The sequence below is a fragment of the Mesoplodon densirostris genome, chromosome 3, assembly GCF_025265405.1.
Source record: "Mesoplodon densirostris isolate mMesDen1 chromosome 3, mMesDen1 primary haplotype, whole genome shotgun sequence".
NCBI classification, from domain to species: Eukaryota; Metazoa; Chordata; class Mammalia; order Artiodactyla; family Ziphiidae; genus Mesoplodon; species Mesoplodon densirostris.
The window spans coordinates 78,566,279-78,585,883 of NC_082663.1; the positions used below are offsets into that span (position 1 = coordinate 78,566,279).

Sequence of the window (19,605 nt, forward strand, 5' to 3'; positions counted from 1 at the left end):
AAAATCTTGCTAAGAGCTTCTTTTCCTATAATAATTACCTTAGATTAGCTGTGAAAAAAGACAAAGCCAAAACATTTTCCAAATACCATAAAAATCTCAAAATATTTGCAATCCTGTTAAGGGTTTGGCATATATAGGGAAAATGTCAAGGACTGGTCTGATTGCACAGAAAACTGAATTAGGAAGTATTTAAAGACTAGATATGAAGTTAAAACATTATGAAGAAGAAAGTATTAAACTACCATTAGTAAATAACTAAGACTATAAAGTAATAAGCATTTATAGAGAAATGGATGCTATCCAAGTATTTTTTAAAAACCTAAACTCTTTAATCAGATCAGCCCATTTGTAAATTGGCCAGCAAGTTAGATCCAAGTGTGAGCAGAAGCTTGACTTGGGTTTTTAAAAGAAATGAAAAAAAGATTTTTTTGTTTAATCAACAATAATTGTAGCAGTTGTTTCTTGTTCCTTTTTATTTTTTATTTTTTAATTTTTTAAATTAATTTTTATTGGAGTATAGTTGCTTTACAATGTTAAGTTGCTTGTTCCTTTTTAAATCAAAATATTTATTTTTTAAGCTGGCAGCTAATTAAAGTTTGAAAATTAATTTATTTTTAATTCAGGAAAAGAGCATTTCATGTACAACATTGCTTTATTGCATTTTTTCCCTCCAATTTATAAAAGCAATACTTGTTCACTGTAATTACTTGGAAGTTTGGGAAACAATTTAAAAACCTAAGAAAAATTTCTCACAATTTCACCACCAAACGGCAATCTCTACAAATACCTAGATGCATCTCCCTCTGGTCTTTCCAGGCATTCCCTTTAGGAAGCTGAGACTACATTTGTAAGCACAATTTTTAATATAAAATTATATCATAAACCCTTTCATATGTCATTAAAAGCTCTTTGCATGGTGTGTACATCATGGTTTGCTTAATTATTCTCCTAATACTGAAATATCTCTGTGCATAAATGTGTCCACATTTGGATTATTCCTATTGTATATGTTCTTGGAAATGGAATTACCAGGGTAAGAACACTATAAAAGCTCTTTACACATATTGCCAAATTGGTCTATTTACATTTCCATTAGCCTTATATGAGAGTGCTTTTTTCACTGCCCCATCCCAGCATTGAGATTTATTGTTTTAATTATTGCTAATTTGATGGGACAGAAATGAGATCTTTCCCTTTTTTTCACGTTTTAAAAGTGACTATAACAATTTACATTTTCTCTGTCAATAATCTGTTAATGCCTTTTGCCAATTTGTGTTTTTGGATTTTAGTGCTTTTTAGATTTTATTTATGAGTTTTTTTATTAAGAAAAATAAGCAGGGGGACTTCTCTTGTGGCACAGTTGTTAAGAATCCGCCTGCCAATACAGGGGACATGGGATCAAGCCCTGGTCCAGGAAGATCCCACATGCCGCAGAGCAACTAAGCCCATGTGCCACAACTACTGAGCCTGCGGTCTAGAGCCTGTGCTCTGCAACAAGAGAAGCCACCGCAACGAGAAGCCCGCACACCTCAACAAAAGTAGCTCCTGCTCACCACAACTAGAGAAAGCCCGTGTGCAGCAACAAAGACCCAATGCAGCCAAAAATAAATAAATAAATTTATTGTAAAAAAAGAATAATAAGCTGTGACGCTTTGGTAAATGTTTAACAATCAGCAATCAATTTTTTTTCTGAGGGATAAAATACCTGGTTTATAGTGTTTGCCTATTTCCATGGTGTAAATACTCTCACTATGATTGATTTAGAAAACCAACTGACGTTACTAAACACAAAGATGGGAAGAGATATACATGCACAATCGGCTCTTAAGAACAGGTGTATAATGATTGCAACACACCATTGAGACCCTTGGCAGTAACATTTGTTATAAATGTTTTTCCAGTTGGTTGTTTATATCTTAATTATATTTATATTGTTTTTTACAAGCTTTAGATAAAGTTAAATGTTCCAATATTTTGGTTTGTGACTTCCCTCATTACTTTCAAGGATAGAAATTTCCTTTAGAAATTTCAAAGATGAAATAATCTCCTCTATTATCTGTTAGTTTTATGGCTTAACTTTTTTAATAGTCTAAATCTATTTTTTTCTAAAATCTATATTCATGTATGGTATAAGGTAAGAATCTAAATTGACTGTTTTCTGAATAAGTAACCAAAAATCTCAACAGCATTTGTGAAATTACTTCCCCAGGGATTTTGAGTCTCATATATAGCATATTTCTTTCTTACATTTACCAAGATCTTCATTAAATTACAATGATCGATTTAGCTATACACAGCTATTTAGCTACACACAGCTATTTAGCTACACTCAATTACTTATCCTTGTTTTTACAAAATGCTTTACTATTTAATAGGGCAAGTTCCTTTTTATCACTATTCCTTACAAAACAAAGCAAGACAACACCTACTGTTATGGTCTGAACGTTTGTGTCCCCATCAAAATTCATATGTGAAATCCTACTGCCCATTGTGATGGTATCAGGAGGGCTTTGGGAGGTACTTGGGTCATGAGAGTGGAGTCCTCGTGAATGGGATTAGTGCCTTCATAAAAGAGATCTCACAGAGCTCCCTGGCTGCTTCCACTATGTGAAAATGCAGCAAGAAGTGAGCAGTCTGCAGCCCAGAAGAGGGCTCTCTCCGGAACCCAACCACGGGGCCACCCCGATCTTGCACTTCTAGCCTCCAGAATAGTGAGAAATAAATCTCTGTTGTTTATAAGCTGCTCAGTCTGTGGTATTTTGTCATAGTGGCCCGAATGAACTAAAACACCTATAGGCATGCAAAAGCAAACAAACAAGCCAAAACAAAAAACAAAAACACCTCTAGCTAGTGTTCTTGACACTTTTATGTCTCCAGTTAAAGCTATATTTGTTCTTGGATTGTCTCAATCTGCTAGTTTACAAATGGGCAAGATTCTGTATATAGTCTTTGAAATTTCTATAATTCATTTCCTATAAATTCCTTATTTTCCTCCAAAAATTCATAACCACAAATTTAACACGTTTCAGGCCTTGGTAAAATATAGCAATTAACCTTTAATGTTTCCACAAATCACAAAGTTGTTTGTGTTTTCCTATCCTCTAAACGCTTTTCTGAGTAAACATAAATTATTTTTTATGTCTTTACTTTGGAATTTGTTTGAATGTCAGGCAAGATATAAATTTTTTCTATGGACAAGCAAAATTTTTTAATTTTTATGTATGAGTGCCCAAAATTAAAACCCACTGTTTGGGGGACCACCGACCTGGTGGTATAGGACAGTCAGCTTCATTTCAGAACACCAAGACATAATGAAGGCATGACAAAGGATACTTGGCAAAATCTGAACACACTCAAGCCATAAATTTCTCATGCTCTCTAAAAAAATCTAAAACAATAAACGGTTTTCACTCCATGTATGTGAAACAGTTTGATTCAGATTTGCTTGTGTTAATTGTATTAGCTTCATTGTGGTTCTAATTCAATCTGTAAAGGGGCTTGCTTGATGCCATATGAAAGGTTCCTTTTTCTAAACTTTACCACCAATTCTGAAAGAGCTTTTTGTGAAAAGCTTTTATGTCAGTGATGGTCATGGCCATAATAGCACAGTAAATATGTTTTGTTTGGCCCACATTGTGTTCATAAAAGAATTTGAATACGATGTCAATATTTTAAAATTGAGAAATTTAACATAAAATCTGGATTTCTGGCTTCTGTTGAAACATCGTTGAACCATCATGCCCACCTGGCAACAATCGGCAGAACTCACGCCATCACTGTCTCCCTCAAATAAAGCAAAGATGGCTTCTCTCTGATACAGGACCCTCTCACTCACTTACACTATCAGCCTAACTAGGAAATGCACCTGATTTTGTAACCTCTACTTTAAATGATATTTTCTTATCATGTCTGATGGGAAACTAATGGGAATTTTAACTCAAATCTTGCAGATGTTGGAGGAACAAATTAAAGCTCGAGACATGGCAGCCACAGGAACTAATTTTGCAGTACAGGACCTAAACACCAAACACCTTCAAGGAGTTGGAGATCTTCGAGGAAGAGTAGCCAGGTGAGAAGAAGCGTGTTAACTAATGCTTAGTGGTCAGTTGCTGGCCACTGAGTTCTCATCCCTAAACAAGTTCCATATTGTAGAAAACAAGATACTGCCTTTAAGCTAAATGATGAGATAGTAACTGAGAAAGTGTATCATGAAATTTGAAAGCCTCATGCTCCCTGTGAGATCCAAGGGTTCTATAAACGACCTCTGATACAGAATGCCCAGTTTGGTTTCATCTGCAAATGACAAGTCTTGTCTTTCCAGCCCTCAGCTGTCCAAATGCCAACATCTATACAAAGACATACCCTTGAAACCACACACAAAATCCCCAGATGTATCAAATCTAATGATTAAAATATTTAAAATATACAATAATTACATATAGAAGCCTAGCAAAAGAGATTTAATGGTCAAGTGAATAAAATTTTGAATATCTTTTGTATGAGACTTCTAAGTTGGAAGAATTCATGGTGTACAGTTCAGCAAAAATTTGTAGGCATTGACAACGGCAGGACCGCTCTGGCTGACACATGAAAGATGACTTGTGAGTGGCTGAGCATGGACAACTTTCCATCTTCTGCCAGCACCTCTCTCCTCTCTCCTGAAATACCCCCACCTTCATTTCATTAATCTGCTCTCAAGTGTTAATGACCAATAATTATTATTAATGACCAATAATAATTAGGTGATTAACACCTAAGACAAACCTCTTCTAGGGTATCTGTCCATTCAATTCAACAACAATGACAAAAAAAATGTATTAAATACATCTATATGCCAGGCAGTGTGCTAGTATTCAGGGGTTCAGCAATATGGTCCCTTTTCTGTAAATTCACAGTCTACCTGGGAAAACATAATGCAATGAGGTGAGCACTACAATGAAAGCCTGGGGTGCTATAGGATTATCCAAATCAGGTGGAGGCATAAAGATGGCTTCCTGGAGGAGGTGACACTTGACATGAATTTTGAAAGGTTTGTAGCAGTTAACTAAACAGGGAAGGAAAGGAAAGGCACTTCACATAGGAGGCAAGATATGTGCAAAAGAACTGAGGGGTAAATTACTGTGACATGTTCAGGGGCTACCTGTGAGAAGAGTATTTTAGTTATGTTATTTTGGATTTGCACTTAGGGAGAGATGGGAGATTGGGAGATGAAGCTAGAGAAATGGTCCAGAGTTGGGTGATGAGGATCTTTGGCCAAGGTAAAAAGTTTAAACTTTATATAGAAAGTTATAAATAGCCATGGGAAGCTGTTAAGTAAGGGAATGACATTTAGTGAACTTCTAGTAGTAGCCAAATTGGTGGGGTACAGAAAGAAGGGATGAAGATGAAAGGAAACTATTGCAGCAATCAAGGTGAGAAATGTCAGGGGCCTAAACTAAAGCACTGGCCATGCAAGTCCAGAGCAGGTAACAGACATTCAGAAAACAGAATCTACAGGATTAGTACATATGTCTGTGTGTATACACAAACATAAACATACATACATATATATATACATATATAATTATATATTATATGTATACATATTTTAAAATATATAAAATTGTATATTTTATTCTATAATATTTGATACATGGAAAAGAATTTTTATAATATTTGGGTAAGTTATGAAGCAAGATAATAAAACAAACCCCAGCAAACCCATCACCCTACTTCGATGTGCCATGATTTTACAAAGAAGATAAACACCAAAAATCTCTTGAATGAAATTTGGAATTTGGTTCAATTTGGTGCTGATGACACTTCAACTATTTTTTTTTCTGCAAACCACTTAAGACCCTACTATTTCATTCTTGTAAATCCTCTCTTACGTACAAGACAAAGTCACAAACAGATTTAAACAAAACCAAGAGATGAATGGAATAATATCAAGGAAAAGATGTGCAACGATTTTTGTTCTGCTCCACTTTCTTTTTTTTTGTTTCCTTTTTAAAAAAATGTTGTATATATTTAAGGTGTACACGATGATTTGATATACATATACATGCTAAAATGATTACTATAGTCAAGTTAATTAGCATATCTTCTCCTCACAGAGTTACCTTTTTGTGTGTGTGATGAGAGCACCTGAAATCTACTCTCTTAGCATATTTCCATTCTTCAATACAGCATTATTCACTGTAGTCATCACACAGTGCATTAGGTCTCTAGATTTATACAGCCTACAGAACGGCCACTTTGTGCCCTTGACCGACGTCTCCCCGTTTCCCCCACCTCCTCACCCCTAATAACCACTGTTCTCCTCTCTGCTTCTATGTATTTGACTTTTTTAGATTCCACATATAAATGAGATGATGCAGTTTTTTTCCTCCTGTGTCTGGCTTTTTTCACTGAGCATAATATCCTCCAGGTTCATCCATGTTGTTGCAAACGGCAATGTCTCCTTTTCTGAGGCTGAAAATTTCAGAGTGTGTGTGTGTGTGTGTGTGTGTGTATCACAATTTCCTTATCTATTCATCCAAAGACACTTAGGTTGTTTCCATATCCTGGTTATTATGGATATTGCTGCAATGAACATGAAAGTACATATTTCTTCCCGGTATTCATTTCATTTCCTTTGGATATGTATCCAGAGGGGGGATTTCTGGATGATATGACAGTTCTGCTTTTCATTTTTAAAAGAACCTCCATACTCTTTTGTATAATGGCTATATACCAAGTTACATTCCTGTTAACAGTGTAGAAGGATTCCCTTTTCTCCACATCTGCACCAATACTTGTTACCTTTTATTTTTTTGATAATTCTCATCTTAACAGGTATGAGGTGATATGGTTTTGATTTGCATTTCCCTGATGATTAGTAATATAGAGCTCTTTTTCATGTACCTGTTGGCCATTTGTACGCCATCTTTGGACAAATATCTGTTCAGGTTTTTGCCCATTTTTTAAAATCATGTGACCATTTAAAACCCCCTCTTCGTTTTCTGTGGTCCCGAGGGACTCACAGATGAGCCCCATTGGGTCTCAGGGCTAGGTGATTTGGGAGCCAGTCTCTTGGGTGGCAGCTAGATGTATGGTCCACACCCTTTGCTCCCCATGGAGAATCGGATTTGGGGGTTCCCTCCCAGCAGTAAGGTGTTGCACCAGGGATGGGGCTTATGGCATGTGTGTGTCTCAACTTTTTCCACCCAGTTTGATGTGGGTATTAGTTACCTGATGTGTAGAAGTCTCTAAATCAGTTTCTGAATTTTACTCAGAGGGACTTGATCCACATTTTGCTGCTTATTTGGTGCAACTGAAGGAGGAGGGAAAAATCAAGAGCCCCCTATTCCTCCAACTTGCTCTCTGATTGCTTACGTACCTTCCCCTTTAATATGAAGCAGTGATTTTAGGACAAGGTCTTATTTTTCCTTGAAATGTCTCCCTTTTATGAAACTTTCTTAAATCTAGTGATTTGAGGCAGATTCTGGCTAAAAGCCATGAGATTTAAATTCACACTTCCATTTTTTCTTTTCCGTATTTTTGCAGGCAAGCGACCCATGGACAAGCTGAGGCAGATTAATTACTTTTCTCCCACATATATTGACCTTAATTCCAGTTAGTGTTCTGGCATAAGTGAAACTAAGGTGATTATTTTAATATAATTCCTAGCAAACCTTTTACTGCTTCATAAATCAAACTCAATATTTGATAACAACAATGTGCTTTGACTTTTATATCTTATTTTCCACTCCAATATAGTGGCAGTTTAAAAGCAAATACTTCCAATGAGATGAGGTTCTTGAAGTTGTCTGGCCTGCTTTTGACACTCTGTACTGTATTTGATAGATTAGTCTCATGTGCAAAAAAGAAAAAGGCAGGTATGTAAAAGGCAGCCATACAGACGGCTTACAATCTGTAGAAGCAGCCAGAGGAGGCCAACCCTCTATCCACACTTGATTATTTGGGACCTCAAGGCAGATCTGAAGATGAAAAATAAAAGTTGTGTTGATGTGGGATTAAAAGCATAAGTCATGTCCTTTGGAGAAAGAATAACAATATTATTTGGATACTGTCAACTTTTGAAAAGGGTGGGGACTTCTTGTTAAAGATATTTTTACTCAACTCCTCTCACTTGAGACATCTCAATGCCAGTAAAAATAAAGGGAAGAAAACAAAAAACTTTATCTTTACTGGAACATGGGAGTTGCCATAACCACGAACCACAAACAGAGCACACTTAGCAAATACTGAGATGTGATTTCCTCCAAATCAAGAGGCGTAATTCAGAAAGGCATAGACCAAATATTTTGAATATAACAATGTTACCTAGGGGATGGGGTGAGTCACAGGAGAGGTAGGAAACGTCCCTTGAGAGATTCAGGTCGGCAACACAGAAGAGCAGAGGGGGAAGAGCTGAAGATGCAATCATGTTATTTATCATCTGGGGCCTCCCTTCTTGCCACTTCATGCCTGAGAGAAACCAGCTGGGGTGCAACAGGCTGAGGAAGGAGAGGAGGCGATAACATCACATGAAAGAATCTATCAGGATGATTTGTTGTGAGATATACCAATCTGGTTTTTGAGGAGAAAATGGGGAGATGTGCCCTCTTCCCTGGGCCTAAAGAAACAACAGATTTGATAACAATAAGGCTGAGTAGAGGAAGTGATCTACTCTCCACCAAACACACACTAACTCACATATATACAATGGAATATTATTCGGCCATTAAAAAGGAATGAAACAAGGCCATTTGCAGCAACATGGATGGACCTAGAGATTGTCATGCTGAGTGAAGTAAGTCAGACAGAGAAAAATATCATATGATATTGCTTATATGTGGAATCTAGAAAAAGGTTACAAATGAATTTATCTACAAAACAGAAATAGAGTTACAGATGTAGAAAACAAACTCATGGCTACCTGGCGGTAAGGGGGCAGGGAGGGATAAACTGGGAGATTGGGACTGACATATACACACTACTGTATATAAAATAGATAATAAGGACCTACGGTAGAGCACAAGGAACTCTAATCAATACTCTGTAGTGACCTATATGGAAAAAGAATCTAAAAAAGAGTGAAGATATGTATATGTATAACTGACTCAATTTGCTGTACACCTGAAACTAACACAACAGTGTAAATCAACTCTACTCCAATAAAAATTATTTAAAAATATATATATATATATATATACTCTCACTCATAGGCCGGTGGCCAGAATCTCAGGAAGATGTGAAAGTGGGACTTAGGAAGAATCTGGCCTGTGTGTGAAAACTACCACCACCGTCGATTGATCGATTGATTGATTGATCGATAGGTAGGTAGGTAGATAAAAGTGTAAGACTGATGAATATATCTCATGACAGGAATTACCCAGAAAAACAGAGGAAGAGTTCAAATCAAAGTTCTCCTGGTTTCAAAGAAATTAAGAGCAAACGAAAGAGATAAGAGAAGATTGCTGATTGAACTGTTGCATGTCATTTTGCTCCTTCCAAAAGCCCCACTAAGTCTACAGTAAAAAAGAGTTTTCCCTTTAAAACATAAACCCACAAAGACGGGATATCAGCCTAGAAACACTGGAACCTAGAAGACAGATAGACTTGGGGAAACTGACTGAGCAGATGTAATGAGACCAGTTTTAAAGCTGTGGGATAAGCTGAGAGTGACCTGGTTTTACACCACAGAACTCTCACAGGCTTAGGAGGGCAGGGCCAGGCACCTCTGACAGTGTGGGTGAAGGTGGGCTCTTGCCTCCTGGGACAGGAACTGAGAGAAGTAGGGAGAGGCAGAGCCAAGAACCACTGCAGTGTGTTATTAGCCTTCTTGTTATTATTGACTTTTAAACTATAAACATGTTTTACTTTTATAAAAATAAGAGATAAAAGGGTTCCCCCCACAAAAGAGATTATCAAATAACAAAAGGAGATAGATAAACTGGAATTGCTCAGGGATAGGTGAAAGAAAACATTAAAATATTACAGGGATTCAATCTACTTTAGAAGTCCCCGAAAGAGGATACAAACTGAAAATGTTATTTTTTTAAAAAGGCATGAGCAAACTGTACAAAGCAAAAATGCTTTTCCATATAAAAATGGTTAGAGAAATGATGTATAGGGAACACAACATAGACCTCATTCAACAGAGAAATAAGAGGAGCTCCTAAAGAAGAAAAAGAACAAATTCTTCAGAAGAAAAAAATATTTATGGATATAAGAGAGAAAGCTTTCTTGAAACAAGAGATTTGAATCTGTAGATCAAAAGGAAAACTGCAACCCCAGAAAAATTTACATAAGAACAGTTAAACCAAGACACCTGGTTGAAGTTATTGAATATCAAGGATAACGAATCAATAGAAGAAAAAAGAAAAACAAAAAAGAATCATTAGACATCTAGGTAGACAAAACAGATTACATAAAAGAATGAAAAAACATAGGCATCTCAGACTTCTCCACCTCAAACTGTGCCAGATAAGAATGGAGCAATGTCTATCATGTTCTGAACAAAAGAAAAAGTGACCCAATAATGTCTTCTTAACCAAATTACCTTTCAAGTATAAGAGAACAGACAGACATTCTCAAGTATTCAAGAATGTAAAGATTCCAGTGCTTCCTGGATCCTTCTTTTGAAATTTGGATGACAAAATCTGGCCAACCAAGGAATAAATCAAAATAAGGGGGGACTTCCCTAGTGGGGCAGTGGTTAAGAATCCGCCTGCCAATGCACGGAACACAGGTTCGAGCCCTAGTCTGGGAAGATCCCACATGCTGTGGAGCAACTAAGCCCATGCGCTACAACTACTGAGCCTGCATGCCACAACTACTGAGCTCGCATGCCACAACTACTGAAGTCCATGTGCCTACAGCTCATGCTTCTCAACAAGAGAAGCCACTGCAATGAGAAGCCTGAGCACCTCAACAAAGAGTAGCCCCCGCTCACTGCAACCTGAGAAAGCCCGCGGGCAGCAACAAAGAACGAACACAGCCAAAAAAAAAAAAAAAATCAAAATAAGGATTTCAGATAAGAAATCATAGTTTTAAAGGACTGTCATTGAACATAGAATCTAAATATAGAATGAAGATTCAATAAGAGTGGGAAATTTTGTTGCAGAACGCACTGTAAATGTCATAAAAACTTATTTTTAAAATGAAAAATATTAACAAAAACTGTTGAAAGAGCAAGGATATAAACATTTAGTTGCTCACTTTTTGGCATATGGCCAATAGATAATGTCTAAAGTTGAAATGGCAGTTGTAAAAAGTATAATGATTCCAATCTATGTTAGCTTTTTATAACTTCATTTTTTAGAAATATCTCTTGTAGTGAGGAGATATATATATATATATATATTTGAAGTTCAGCAATTTCTTCATTTTTCACTATAGTTTCCTTTCCTTAGGTTAAATTAAAATTCAATGTAACGTTTTTAACTAAAACTGGTACCTATAATCCTAATATTCTAAAATTAATTTATTATATTTCTATCTTTCTTTCCTCTCCATGTGTAATATATATACATATATATACATATAACCACACACCATATCTATATAATATGTGTATTTAGTATAATGGTGAATGAAATAATAACCAAATATTAGCAATGACTATTTCTGAAAAGTGGAATTTGGGATGATGTTAACTATCTTCTTTGTTCTTTTTTTTTGTATTATGCGTAATTTTTTTATAACAAGCATGTGTTATTTTAAAAGAAACAATAAAATCACTTCAAAGGAGAGAAAGAGAAACTTCCTTTTGAAATATGGAGTGCAGCTTTGAAAAACCACTAATCCTTGACTTCAACGTGTGGGGTTAAGCTGGTGAGGTGGGGTGAAAATGAAAAGGTGGCAACTCTCAACTGTTTATTTATTTGAGGAAATAAACAGTAGCTGCTGATCCCGTGTGGGTGCTCCCTCTGTGCCAGCCACTGGCTAAACATTTTGCATTCATTACCTCCTTCATCCTTCAATAACCCTAGGCAGGTCCACTCTTCAAGACAGCCACTTATGGTTTGGAAGGCTGAGTACACAGCACTCCAGGAGACACTGTTCACATTGTCCCCCTCACCATATGACTGGCACGCCCTGGAGTTGTGCAGGGGACAAATTGTGCAGCTACATGCAGTGACCTCAGCATCGTTACCCCCTTTTCTCAGATAAGGGAAACTGAAACTTACAGACGTTAAGAAAAATTGTCCCAGATCACAAACCTAGGAAGTAGTAGAAGCCAGACTCAAAGACGCGTCTATCTGACTAAATCCTCAACCACTAGCCTACAACGCACAGACCAGCAGTCCCTGAGCATGGGAGCAGGTGGCGCTGGGTGAGAGGCGGCAGGGAGAGGGGGCAGCAGCAACTACTCCCGTGTAGCCTGTGGGTGTCTTAATGTGAACTCACGTAAGAATATTCTAACCAACAGTAGAGGTTGTTCTGACAACAGGTTATATATACAAACGTGTGAACTGGCTTTCGCCCATGACTTTGGTGCTCCCATTTTTTTATCAGAATACTTCCTAATTTTTCCTCCCAGCAGTCTCCCCACCCCTCACCATTTATCTGGTGTCCCTTTCAAGAGGTTGCTCAGGAAAATTACCATCCTTAGCTCACCTTTGGCACCAAAAATCTTAAGAAAAAGAAATTCACTTCTAGAGCCTAAAAAATGTTGACAGTCATAGAACAATATTTATAGCACTTAGCATGACAATATGAAAATATGGTTCCTAATAAATATTACTCGATGATATTGTCAAAACAGTTATCTTATAGAATGACAAACTTCAAAGTGATCTCTGGTGACTCATATACAAAAGACACAACACTACAGTGCTCTCCATCCTATCCTTCATGCAAATATGAGTGTATTGAAACTGGTAATACAGTATGTAACCTGTTCTCTCCCAAGGGAGGCCGTGAGTTGGGATAATGGGTGGGGTTCCCTGACATGCTGGGAAGATTGTTAATCTGAACTCCAACCCCATTTCACCAGGGTTCCTTCCTGGAAATACCAAATGCCACTTAATGGGCCAAAGCTCAATCCACACATTAGTGTGGATTATTTTTGTCCTAACCTAAGATAACACTCGATTGACACCACTCAAGGAGCGGGAGTTTTCACTGGGGCTAAGAGAAAGGACGTTGTCCTTTGAAGATGAGATGGAAGACTTTGGTGTCTTGGGACACTTCTTTTAGCCAAAGGAGAACTGACAGTCTGGGAGCCAAGGAAAGAGGCTAAAGGGAGGAAAGAGGATTCAGAAAACAGTGTAGAAGAGGAAAAGTTTCAATTTTGCCTAACCATAGGCAGCAGGGAGTATACCTAAAATTCCTATTACTGAATTAACATATCAGGCCAAAAATCTAAACTTTTACCCAATTTCCCCCAAAGTCTTCATCTATTCCAACTCAGTGCTTTGATTTGGGCCAATGTATCATGATCCAACCTGGTTTCTCTCCCTCTGGAAAAAAAGAGGAAGATGAGGCAGATTTCTGTATATGCTCCTACACCTGCCAACTCACTATTCAAAGAACTTTAGAACTTTTGCCATCAAATGAATGCACGGATCCTACTATAGTATTAAAAATGGTATAAGCCTATCAATCTCACAACCAATTTTCATCTTGCCACTAGATGTGATTCCAGCATCATGAAGCTTTCTGGAGACATTCACTTCATCAGGCACAAGCACCGGCAACTCGAAAAAACAATTCAAGAGCTCACGTCCGCCCTAGAAACTGTTTCTAAAAACTTGGATATGAAGGTAACTGAAAATATTTGGAACTCTTACGTGTTACTGCAGGAAGCAAGATCATTATAGCTTATCAAAAAGTTCAGTCAAGAGGTAATTGCTCAAAAGAACTCTTTTCCTCCAGAAGGTTTAAATACGACAGCTCATGTATATACACCATGAGCACTGCCAGGGTAATCAACAAATATTGAATGAGTGCCTCCGATGTTCCCAAACAGCCGCCCCTTGTAAGCATATGCTACTTGATTCTACTGTTGCCATTATTTCCTTACTCGCTGGGTTCTTCTCAAAGGCTGTGTAACTAGAGAGAATAAGCAAAGGAATTTCCCATGGAAGCTATTAAAGGTTCAGCATTAATGTTAGTTAATCACGTTACATCGCTGCAATGGGTTATGTCTCTTACAAAATAATACACAAGTCCTTTGGCCTGGATTTTAAAGGCCATCTCTACACTGGCCCCTGCTTTTCTCTACAGCTCACCCTCATGCTTCCTGGCTCACCCTTTAGACCCAGCGACACTGAGCTACCTGTAGGTAGGTCCCACTCACTCCAAGATACTGCACTGCATCCATGTTCTCTGTGCTCTTTTTGCCTGAAATATCTCCCCCTTTTCACCTTCCCAGGCAATGGTTTATTGAAAGGAGCCAATGCAAACTCTTCCATGCCCCACTTTGTCACGTACTTTATGTGAGACAAACACATCTCTGAAGTCATTTGGGCAGAACAAAGTGGAAATCCTTTGGGAATTGCGGGAGATGAAATCTTGCTGTTTATTTGTTCATGGAGCCAGCTTATCAAGAGTGGAAGGTGCACAGGGGCACACAGTTTACTCCAGTCCCACCAGGCTTGTCCATCTTCTTACAAACCCATCTCATTAGTCCTAATAGTTTTTGGGTTGATTCCCTCAGTTTTTCAAGATAATCTTATCAACAACAAATCATAACAGTTTTATCTCTAGTTTTCTGGTAAAACTTCATGACTTTTTTCTTAAGGCCTTGACCAGAACTTCCGGAACAGTGTTACATAAAAGAGGTCAAAGAAGGCAGCTTATCTTGTTCCTGATTACACTGGAAATGTCTTTGTTGTTTGTTGCTGGCTACTGGTCTGATATATTTTTATCAGATTTATTAAGGAAGTATTAAGTAAGTATCCATCAATTAAGGAAGTATCCATCAATCCTACTTTACTTAGTTTTTATTAGAACTGAACATTTAATTTTATAAAACACTTTTTGGACATTAACAAATGCCTAACTCAGCATGGTTATGTTTTGGTTTGGGTTTCTGTTTGTTAGCTTATTTATTTCTTCGGCCTTCTAATGTGCTATGTCAAAGCATTTCTCAATGCTGAAACATTCTGTAATTTCTATAACGAAAGCTATACAGTCTTTGTAATAATTCGGTATTTAATTTTGCATCTAACTTCAAAGGTGATATTAGACTCTAGTTTCCCTCTCCTTAGTTTTTCTAAGATAATACATACATATGATTCAAAATCAAAACTATATGAGAAAGTACACCCCAAGAATTTTCACTCCCACTTCTGTCACCAGTTATCACAACCATTCATGCCCCTCACAGGTAAAAATTTTTATTAGTCTGTTGTGAATCCTTTCAGTATGCCTTTAAAAAGATAGAAGCAAATACAAATATATATTCTTTTTTCCTTTTTACACAAAACATATATGTATTACTATGCACCTGTTTGTTTTTATAACTAAACAAACATATCCTAGAGATCCACCCTATCAATACATAGTTTCCTCATTCTTTTTCACAACTGTGTACTCTTCCTCTGTGTATAATGGCTCATTTAACCAGTCTCTCATAGATGAACATTTGGATTCTTTTCACTAATTTGCCCTTTCAAACATTGCTGCAATGTATAATCTTGCACTTATGTTATTTAGTGTGTCTGTAGGTATGTCTGTAGAATAAATACCCAGAAGTGGGATTGCTGGGCCAAAGGTACCTGTGTTTGTTATTTTGAGAGATCTTGCTCTTTGCAGGGCTTTTACCACATTGCATATCCACCGACAATATATAAAATGTCCTATATCCCCATTGTCTCATCAATGAGTGTTTGACTTTTGAATTTTGCCCTTTTCTAAAGGAAAAAGATAGCATCTCTGTATTTAATTAGCCTTTCTTATTACATCTTTTCATATATTCAAGAATTATTTGTATTTCTTTTCTAGTGAGCTGTCTGTTCATATCTTTTACCCATTTCTCTATTGGGTTATTTTTCTTTTCAATTTCTAGGAGCTCTTTATATGTTAGGGAGATGATATGAGCTGCAAATACATTTTTCCAGTGTGTTGTCTTTTGACTTTTGATATGCATATGTTCTCTATTTGTAGCCAAATTTATCAGTCTTTTTTTGTGTATGTAGCTTCTGGAATTTTAAGTCACATTTAGATGGAGCTTCCCCACACAAAGGCTTGAAAGAATTGCTCATATTTTCTTCAAGCACTTTCATGGCTTTATTATTTATATTTAAATTCTTGATCCACTTGGAGTTTTCCCTAGAATAGGATGTGTCTTAATTATTATTTTAATTATTGAGACCTTGTAGTATTTTTACTATCCGGTAGGGCTAGTCCCTTCCACTGCTTTCCTTTTTTCCTTTTCCTGGTGATAATTGTTTATTTGTTTTTGCATATGATTTTAAAATCAGCCTGTCTAGTTCCAGCAAACAAATCAACAAGTAACTCTGCCTTAAGTTTTATTGAAATCATGTTAAATTTATAAATTAGTTTTAGAACTGATATAGTCATAATGCTGAGTGTTTTATCCAAGAACACAGCATACTTCCTGTTTGTTGAGGTTCACTTTTATATCCTTCAGGAGTGGTTTCAAATTTTCCTCATGTAGGTTAGGCGACACCTTAAATGTATTTTGAGATTTTGTCATCTTATTTTTTAGTTTACTGTAATGGGGGTTTCATTATATCTTCTAACTAGTTGTTAGTTGTGTGTTATAAAGGCTGTATTAATTTTATACTTCAGTGAATTCTCTTGATTATAATAATTTTCAGTTGGTTTTGGTTTTTCCAGGCACATAATCATATGATTTTTTAACAATAATAATTTGACCTCATCTTTTTCCATTTTATACACATAATTTCTCTTTTTTCTAATTGTTTTGAATAATAATTCTGGTGCAAGATTAAATAGTAATGCAGCAATAGTGGGCATCTTGGTCTTGTTCCTGACTTTAACAGAAATGTTCCCAGTGTCTCTCCTGTGATGGAAGAAGTAAGTTTTCTCAATAAGTCTGTTTAATATGCAATTGTTCCTATTTTACTAAGGTTTTGAAAATCAAGAAAGATTATGAAAATAAATTAGTCTTGTAGATATAATGTACAGCATAATGACTATAGTTAACAATACTGTATTGTGTATTTGAGAGTTGCTAAGAGAGTGGATCTTCAAAGTTCTCATCACAAGAAAAAAAATTGTAAGGTGATGGATGTTAAGTTATTGTGGTGCTCATTTTATAGTATATACATATATCAAATCATGCTCTACAACTAAATCTAACACAAAGTTAAATGTCAATCATATCTCAGTTTTAAAAAGTAATTATGAATTATGTTAAATAACTTTTTAGCATTTGTGCAAATAATGTCAGTTTTCTCCTATACTAGCATAATTATTTGTATTAATAAATTTCCTATTATTAAACCATCCTTACTTTAAAAATAGAATCAGTTGCACTTGATTATGATGTGTTTTTCTATTGGGCTGCTGAACAGTATTTGCTGATATTTTATTTAAGAATTTTGCATCAATGTTTACAAATGAGATTAGTCTCTAGGGGCATTTTTTTGTGCACTCTTTTTCAGATTTTGGAATCAATGTTGCACTGATTTAAGATAATTTGGAAATTTCTCTTCTTTTTCTATGCTCTGTAACAGTTTAAAGAGCATTATAATTATCTATTCATTAAGGATTTGGTAGCTTTACTTCTGAAAGTGTCAGGGCCTGATGATTTGGTGGGAAAGGGATGGTGATGGGTTTTGAGCACAGCAGTCAAGGCCCTTGGCCATAATATGCTCTTTATTGTAGGTGACTTGAGAGGCACATTTTCATATGAAACACTGGGGAATTAAACAATAGAATTTTAAAAGATTTTTTTACTCAAATGGTTAGATTCTTCTTTCTTTATACTTTTCTTATTAATTTCTAGTTTAAATGCAGTGTAGTTAGTTGCTTTTCCTGCTTTTTGGAATAATTTGAGAGTTTCTTTGTAGTCACATGTGTACTTAGTTGTAAATGCTCAGTGGGCACTGGGAAAGAATGAGTGTTTTCTGTTTGCAAGTTTGATTGTTTGGCATGTAAATGTATAAATAAACTATATTTGTCCTATCTTTTTATATACTTATTTATATTTTACTTATTTGACCAGTAAGTCAAGAGAAGTCATTTAAAATCTGTAATATATTGTCTCTGTTAGTTTATCCTTGTAATTCTACAACTGCTCAATATATAAGGTAAAGTTTCAAAACTATTTTTCACTGTGTATTTTAAAAAGAATGATTTTTACCGATAAAATGATCATCTTTGTTCCCTTTTATGTATTTTGTCTTGAATAACATTTTATGTAATGATGTTGCTCTGCCTGCTTTCTTTTCCTTTGCTTTGGCCATGCTTAATTTGCCCATGCTTCATTGTTAACAATTCTGCTTTTGAGTGTACTTTCTATAAGTAGCCTGTTTTACGTGTATCTCGTATAAATAACCAATCGTGTGCTGTTGGTTGCCCACCCAACATTTACCTATTCAAATCCTTCCATTATTCACCTCTTTCTTTCCTAAGAGAACTTGGATTTTAAGTACCCACTCACCCCCACATGACCATCTCTTTCAGCAGTTGAGTTTGGCCAAAAGCAATCATGTCGTTTCATTCCCCTTGACAGCAATTACTTTTGACATGATTATGGGCTGCATAATCATGCATCTATTTCCCCATCCAGTCCTTTTACCTAAAGAACTTCTTCAATGCTTCCAGCAATGTGGAAGGCGCTTTTACCCTAACTTCCAAACATGAGCTTGTTTTTTCCTATGTTTAAAATGCCATAAGTCATTTCACTTGGGATTTACTTGTGCTCATGTCAGAATCCTACCTGGAAATTCCTGAGGCCTGACCTTAGGCCACTCAGGTGTTTTCTTTGCAGAGCCCAATTGTGCATTTAAGCATTTATTCAATAGCGTTTGGTGAGCATCTACCATTGGTCATCTAATGCACACTGAGGATACAGTGGTGATACAGGATAGAGTGGCTTACATTGTAACTGGGGAGACAGAAGGTAAAGAAATAATCAAATAAACAAATTGATAAGCTAATGTCAATAGCAGGTTTTTGTCACATCATCAGGTAATCTATTATCAGAAAGAATATTATAGACAGCAGAATGGAACACTCCCCTATTGTTTTTTCCCTGAAGATAGTGCTATAACTGTTGAATCGTACCTTTGAAAAAAATAATTTTCAAATGCAGACATGCTTTAGGCTCAAAGCTGGGCTTTTCTTCTGGGTTCCTTTAGGAATAAAGTATAATTAACGTAAGTGCTAGTGGTTTTGTTCACACACAAAAAAACTCCCTTTTGTACTTTCATTAGGTAATGCAGCTCTTAGGAAAGATAGAGGCTTCCAGTTCTGAGCAAATCTCAAATTTAAAGATGGTCCAAGGGGATTATCACCAAGAAATGAACATTTTGGAGTTCAAGTAAGTGAATGGAAGATTTTTAATTGTTTAATGCATTCCAAAGGGTTTTGCTTAATGAAAGCATTGGCATTAAATAAAATTCTATCCCAGGAATTTGAACCTGTCCAAGGATTAAAGCAACAAACTGATACAGAGAATATTTTACACTAAAG

At 36.2% G+C, this 19,605-nt stretch overlaps 1 protein-coding gene across 1 annotated transcript in view; it reads left to right on the forward strand.

Moving 5' to 3' along the window:
* The window catches only part of FAM81B (family with sequence similarity 81 member B), a 51,131-nt gene that overhangs the window by 19,195 nt on the left and 12,331 nt on the right, over positions 1-19,605 (forward strand). Inside the window, exons 5-7 of the mRNA XM_060091814.1 lie at positions 3,951-4,069; positions 13,607-13,736; positions 19,347-19,453. Coding sequence (XP_059947797.1) covers positions 3,951-4,069; positions 13,607-13,736; positions 19,347-19,453 — 356 coding nt within the window. The remainder of the gene's footprint in view (positions 1-3,950; positions 4,070-13,606; positions 13,737-19,346; positions 19,454-19,605) is intronic.